At 49.0% G+C, this 7,425-nt stretch overlaps 1 protein-coding gene across 1 annotated transcript; it reads right to left on the reverse strand.

The window, feature by feature from the left end:
- Nucleotides 1–383: 383 nt before the first annotated feature.
- Pmar_PMAR027527 (hypothetical protein) lies at nt 384–5,870 on the reverse strand (the record flags this gene model as incomplete). The annotated part of the gene is made up of 25 exons (XM_002768634.1): nt 384–386; nt 502–601; nt 648–814; nt 859–965; nt 1,011–1,143; nt 1,193–1,323; nt 1,366–1,499; nt 1,542–1,652; nt 1,994–2,160; nt 2,375–2,485; nt 2,529–2,654; nt 2,699–2,804; nt 2,852–2,966; nt 3,011–3,106; nt 3,151–3,277; nt 3,326–3,469; nt 4,345–4,450; nt 4,497–4,621; nt 4,665–4,741; nt 5,046–5,166; nt 5,212–5,275; nt 5,318–5,422; nt 5,472–5,543; nt 5,588–5,688; nt 5,736–5,870. The coding sequence occupies 25 exons, from the start codon at nt 5,868–5,870 to the stop codon at nt 384–386; spliced, it is 2,784 nt and encodes a 927-aa protein (XP_002768680.1).
- Nucleotides 5,871–7,425: the final 1,555 nt, after the last annotated feature.

Genomic DNA, 7,425 nt, shown 5'->3' on the forward strand with positions numbered 1-7,425 from the left:
ATAAGTAATGTTGATGCCGTGGATGTACCTCCTGGAGAGTACAAAAGTGACTTCGATAAGTGCAAGGCGGGTGTACAGAAATACGTGACACGCTATCCTGGGACGAAGTTCAACAGCAACGCAAAAAATTTAGTGAAAGCCATTTGCATGAATAGATAGACCGATCCAATGATCATTATCATGTTGTGCTGAATACGAATCAGCTATCATCGTTGTCTTAATCTATCCTACCGTGTCGCGTTGTATTCATTATGAATAATTCATATAATCTTCCTTTCATTTTCACTCCGATGTGGAAACGATTCGGGTGTAAATACAACTAGACGAACGCTGAATAGTTGTGATAACCAGTTCGGGTGGATATGTGAAAACGCGATTTGCTATTACTGAGATAATAAACGACAACGCAAAAGCTTTACAAAGGAGAGCCTGCCATGAGGATCAATGATGCTGTGCTAAACATGCCTCTAGCAGTGATAGGCGTTCTTGAAGTGACCTCACTGAGGCCAAGAGATCCTCTTGAGCGGCCTTCTCGTTTTGTTGCAATCGCATACCCACAGTACTGAGGTGAGTACTCAGCTTGTGGACTTGTCTGGTGGACCTGACCAAATGCAAATAATGAACAATACCAACAGAACTGGCCTTACTTTTTCGATGCTTCCATTCGAGCCACCCACTCCTCCACGATGACATCCCCTCTTGCCTGTTGAGCCCTATCAACAGTCGAAGAGGCAACCGTTGCTCCCTGACCAGCAGCTATTTCGGCAGCCCGCTGCTTCAGTGTGTTCCCTTCAAGTCGCTTGGAAGCAGCTACCTGAACGCTGTTATTTCCTCCCATCCATCTTAACAGAGACTAACCTGTTTTAACTGCAACAACTGAGCGTCCAGCTCGGACCTGGTATCAGCTAGCTGCCGCCTTTCGTCACCAGGTGCCTTTCCCTCTGATATTATACGGGCATCCAGAGCTGAATAAATTGATCATCATCACCGCTCATAGTAGCAGATCTTACCATGCAGATCAGCAGTAATTGTCTTGAGTCGTTGCTCCACCGCGTGTGCCTCCTTCTTCGCCCTCCGAGCTTCCCTGTCACATGCCTCAGCCTTGTCGTTTAAAGCGGCTATCTCTCCCTCGACCTGCTGTAACTGCACAGCAAGCCTCATGATCATGCTCAAAGGTCTGATGATGGCTGACCTCAAGAGCGCTAGTGGCCCAGGCTAGGACCTCCCCAGGGTCTAGCTCCGGCAAGGGACGGAGGTCTGCCTCAGCGGATGAGTTCAGTTTGGCTATCCCAGCCCTGCACTTGCTGAGCACCGCATCCGTATCTTTCATGCTGGTAAGATACAGAATAGGCCCAATATACTAACCCTGGATGGACTGGAGATATCTAGCCAGACATTTGTCGAAGCTTCGAAAGGCATCGTTCATCTCTGTCGGGGCCACCGCTTTATTAATCGCCTCCCGTCGAGCGTCACACTCAGCGACTAGTGAGAAGAGGTATCTATGTGCCACTTGCGAAAGATACGGATCATGTCCTGATGACCCCTCCTGTTGCTCGACGTCTTGAGCGTTCCGCATCCTTCTAGATGCTATGTGCTCTTGTAAGGCTCCTCGTAAACTCTCATCCACTGCTACGCATTCTCCTGGAGTTGACCTGAGGAGATTCCATGAATCTGCCCGAGTTGATACGTGAGAGGCGACCTCAATGTCCGCATACCATCTTTCCTGAACCGTAGTAGTAGCTGTGCAACCAACCCACTGATGGTTTGGTCAAGATCACTCGACTGACACATCACCTGTGAGACGGTGATAGAGACCTTTTACCTGTAAGATGAGATTTTCTGCAGCTTTAATTATAGTTTTAGAGAGCTCCGAGCCTGGCCTCAGTGACGACGAGGAGCTGCTGAGAACCTATGGACGGTCCTAAGAACCACCGAGCCAATGCAAGGCTGACCCAGCATGCAAACCCTTTCACAGTTTGACTAGAGGCTCCACCTAGACACTGAGCTACTCGAGCCAAGCATCCTGGGGTTCGTGTTAGGGAAGATAGGAGTGATCCCGGCACACGAGCCGAAGGGGAGAGGCTTTCGGAAGGCAGCAACTCGGTAGTCAGCAGCTGCCAAAGACCCGAATCGATTTTGCTTAGTAGCGTCACGTCGTCCCTAAGGAAAGTTCTAATATCAAAGCGTGACTAAGATGCCTGCTTACAGTCGATCAGCGCTAGCAAGAGTCGCCAAGATTAAACCGCATATGACTCGAGTACTAGGGAAAGGGGAGGCGAAGAGGGATCCGAGAAAGTCTAGGCCACGAGGGTGACCGAGCAGGAAGACCTAGATCGAGGAAACGGTTGTAAGGTGATCCGGGAACGTATTTTACTTGGAACTCTTCATCTAAGCTGAGCCAGAGGAGCTTAGCTATGGTATCATGCAGATGCGCCTTCGAGACGGGCAGTAGCTCCTCAGTGATTACAGTAATCGCATCATATGCCTGCACAGAAGACACTACCATACCAGTATGAGGTCGTTATCACTTGGAAGGTCTCCAGCAGTCTTCCACTGAAGGCTTCTCCTGAGGCCTGGATGAGACCATTGAGGACGCGTTTGGCTTGGTCAATACGGACTGTGGTGTTGTCGGGCCCAACATCGCCGTCGACAGTCTGAAGGGCCGACTAACCTAGATGGTACAGGAGGCAACTGCTACTGGTCTATCACTGCTGAGGATGACAACATCCCCGTTGCCTGCCTCCTCAGGACCTCCTCTGGCCAGTACCCGCAGCAGACTTAGGATACCTCCCTCAGACACGAACCTGCGGGGCCCTTAGGGAGGCTGCTATTGCTTCCAAAGAGCTCTCACAGTTTTCTCGCGTTCTCAGATGCTCCGACATTTCCTGGGGATCCCTCGTCAGACACTATAAAGTGCAGTACGTCCATGACCGATGCGAAGGCCGGTGGAGGGAGAGATATGATCCCTGGTGAGGAGATAGTCTCTTAAGAATGGTCGGTCAATGGCTACCTCTAGCCTCACTGTCTACAATATTGAGGAGGCACCTTACAACTGCCTCGTGCTTGAGCCGATATTGCTCCTTCCCTTTATCTGGGTCTAGCAGACCTGTCGAGAGTAGTGGGTAGATACACTGTAGGTCCAGCACCGACCACAGAGATCCTGAATGCGTTGGCAACTTCTCTGGCCTGACGGGATCAGGAAGCGGCACACAACGGCGCATGCTGATGGGAGTTCCAGAAGTTTCCAGAATGAATCACTAGAGTCGAGAGACAAGACCTAGTGACAATGAAAAATAGAACACATCCCCAAGGATTAGCTGTGTACCTCCTCCCTCCGAGCAGCGCGTTGGAGGATCCTTTCTAACGCCGGTCTTCTTTCCTCCACTACAGCGGGTAAGGTGGAGCCAAACATCTGCTTGGGCGGCAGGGCTGGCACCAGGGGATCTCCAGAGGGGCTGCAGATACTTCCCTGATCAGCCAGTATTCTCCGATCATCTTGAACTAGAACACACTCAAGGTTCGCGATGCTCCGGAAGTTTTTCCCCGGGGAAAAACTTTTCCTGGTTTTCCTGCATGATTTCATAGGAGGAAAGCGTGCTCTCTTGAAGGCTTGTTTCCTCTTTGATAGGAATAATATTTGCCAATGGGGCAACTATGCCACCCCAAGATATGCCTCAATACAATCAATTTACCCGGCTGGGGCAACTATGCCACCCCAAGATATGCCTCAATACAATCAATTTACCCGCCCGGGGCAACTATGCCACCCCAAGATATGCCTCAATACAATCAATTTACCCGGCCGGGGCAACTATGCCACCCCAAGATATGCCTCAATACAATCAATTTACCCGGCTGGGGCAACTATGCCATCCCAAGATATGCCTCAATACAATCAATTTACCCGGCTGGGGCAACTATGCCATCCCAAGATATGCCTCAATACAATCAATTTACCCGGCTGGGGCAACTATGCCATCCCAAGATAAGCCTCAATACAATCAATTTACCCGGCTGGGGCAACTATGCCATCCCAAGATATGCCTCAATACAATCAATTTACCCGGCTGGGGCAACTATGCCATCCCAAGATATGCCTCAATACAATCAATTTACCCGGCCGGGGAAGGTAATAGGAATTCCCTGGACTGATCGCAGTATCTTCAATTCAGCCGAATCGTGGTGATCAATTCCGCTGTTGGTGGGGGCTACTCCACTCAGAAACAGTTAGGGGGGAGTAGCCATCCCAACACGAATGCAGCGATGTAGTATATTGTCAGAGAGATCTCTGACTGTATTCAGTTGGTCAATGTGAGCAGACGCCGTAACCGATGGGTACCCTACCAAAGTCGGTGGTGATTGGCCATCGCCATTCTCAGAGCCCCGGCTGCTTCCTCTATGGTAAGGCAGGGAGCTAATGTGTTCGTGGAATTTCACGAAATCATCAAACCTGTTGACAGTGATAACGCAGCAAGGCGACACTGGCCGCTGCTAACCTCCGATTGACCGAATGGGGTCGGTTGAAGTCTTCCACTTTAATGTTGTAGGTAGTATAGTTGAGGCCCATCAGAGCCGATTTGGTCTCAAACGAGGGTATCTTCACGGACAGTGGTATCGGTACCTACAATATAGGGTTGGCCAGAGAGGAAAGGCTAATTTCTTACCTCCAATGGTGACAGTTTTCGAAGAACTCGGAGGGCCGACGTGGTGGCCTTCGCTTCACCCGTAGGTTCTTCATAACCTGTTGCAGCCGACTCGATCGATTTCCTCGGAGCTGCAGATTCGACCACCGTCATCAAGTGAAGAGCCAACAAGTTGTTGAATCCTCCCTATGATCATTGACTAACACGAGATTCTATAAAGTAGCTGTGCTCAACGGATCCAGAATGTTCAATGGTCTCAATAGATAGTAAGTAATTGGCTTGGGGCTGCTTAGGAGTCCGGTATGGCGATCACTTCACTATCCCTCCGTGGACGCTTGGCCGGCAGGGTCGTGACTAGCATGGCGAGAAACCATTTAGGAGCTCACTGCATGCTGGTATTACCGTCATTCTCTTCTTCATCATCGTCATCTAGTATTTCTTCTATTGGCACAGTAGATCGAGTGAAAAACCCCTGTTCGGCTGCCTTCAACAAACTGGAGTTATTCTGTCGTAACAATTCCATCTGAGAGAACGCCTTATTCTTTATCATGAACAAATCCCTGCTCACCCTAAGAGCGCCCCCCATCATGCTACTATTCGCATCTTCTTGTGAGTCTTCCAACGACGACGAACTGCGATGGCATCAACTATCAACCCCGAGGGAAACTTTTCACTTTAAAAAGTCCGGTACTCTCCTAGGATCGCAATCACAGTCGCCCATATGCGCCTCCAAATCACCGTGCTTGCCGTCCCATTGACAACCTCTAAAAGGACAGTACCTAATGCAAGAAGTTTGACTGTTGCAATGGAGCGGTTGAGAAAACCTACACGTCCTGTTCGTCGAGGAACTTACGTGCCATCAAATCGTTGTGACAATTCTGCTTAGTGATTCTGCCTCGACTGAAATCCACCATATACAAGTTCCCAGGTATAACATGTCCTACCATTCAGGGCAGGTGGTGTTCTTGAGGCCTAGCCATTGATACAGACATTCTCTACAGAACGTGTGCCCGCAAGGTGTGGCGCAGACAGGATCAGTGAACACCTATTCAACACGCATGCACAACAAGATACTTCTGCTACCGTTTATACCTCACAACAGACGGAGCAATGCAGATTAGGAGAAATGCTGTCCTTATCACAGTAACGCAGTTTATAGGTCGGCAGAGGTGGTGGAGTGGCCGGCTTAGCCTTAGCCTTGGCAGCAGTCGATCGTCTAGGAGGCATAAAGCTACGCGGGGAACTTCACTGAGATTCGCTGTTCACTAAAGTTATGCCTCAACTTAGAACCAATGCTCAACCGCAACTGGTATCAACTCCTGAATAGTTCCTGAGATTCACAACTGCTCTATACATTATCCAGCAATGTCCCGTCCAACACAATTAGACCCCGTATAAGGGAAACTCCAATAGGAGCATAATCATCATTGCATATCGCATGAGAAGAGTATACACATGTTACACAAATACTGCAGCAACCCCTACATTATTCCACTACCACCATCATGATTCGAACCTCACCCGTCCTATCCGTCTTGGCGACGAGCACGTCAGACCCGCAAGACCCCAGCGCTCTCGAGACTTGATCGTAACGAAATAAGTCGTCTTTAAGGGAGTTTCTTCTTCCATTTGCCTCCGCATATTCCTCATCGAAGTTTTATATCTTTTCCACTGATCTCGTCTGAACTTTCGACATTGAGCCTGCCACGCCTCAACTTCCGCCCAAAATACACACAGTTGTAGGACGACTACGACGGGTGGTCCCCAAGAGCCGATATGCTCCCATTCACTTCGTGGCGGGTCAAATGCCTCATATATTACCATCACTGTCCAGCATAAGAGTAGTAGTCTCGAAAGGCCATAACAAATAATGTACTCCAAGTGACCCCGAGTGGAGTCTTTCTGTATGTAGAAAATGTAGGCTGCCGAACCAAGGGAAGATACAAATGTACTGACCACAAGGGCCAAGCCGTAGCACTCGAGGATATCAGAGAGGACCAAACCTGAGCAGTGAGAGGATTCGCATGATGTATTTTCTTCAATATGTGATGGTACCATACGACTACTCCAGATGGAAGATCACTAGTAACCCCTGAAGGTCTCTATGCATGCCTTTCTACGACACGAATGATAAATGTGAACTACAACGTCAGTGTAGCTAGCGGTGACACGGGATTACTATTGCGTGTCACGACAGCCTCGTGACGCCAGTTTAGCTGCATTTCGTTAGCCATAAAATCTCCCCTGCTATTATAGTGGTGGTAATAATTATAATATTCAGAGACTAAGGGGGCGCCTTACTCGAGAGTAATAGGATGTCATGGAGTAGTCCCTTGGTGTACCACGTCAAACTGTGATGTAAATTATATAGAATGAATCCAATGCTGATGTTCAAGTGGACCTCCACGCAGGGTAACTCTAGATTATACCTAATTCCATACCACTCCTCCGACACATCAGCAGATCGCCTCACCCTAGCGCTGCGTTCCGCCATATCTCCTCCCAGTTATCCAAGATACACTTGCTTCCCAAAATAATGGTTTGTATACTATACACCAGTAAGGTGACATCAAGGCTCTTCTCCCTTTCCTTACCACGACGTCGTCTTGACTGGGCGCCGTAGACAGCCCAATAGACACAATACGATAAGATAGCAGCAGTAGGGTCTACTAGAAGGAGCATTGAGGACGCGAATTGACAGAGGAATGGTAACAAAAACGACACTGCGATATTCCTCTCGCTGCCTCGTGAGAGACGTAGAATTAATACCAACTATATCTCA

Source organism: Perkinsus marinus (genome assembly GCF_000006405.1).
Source record: "Perkinsus marinus ATCC 50983 genomic scaffold scf_1104296967704, whole genome shotgun sequence".
Lineage (NCBI taxonomy): Eukaryota > Perkinsozoa > Perkinsida > Perkinsidae > Perkinsus > Perkinsus marinus.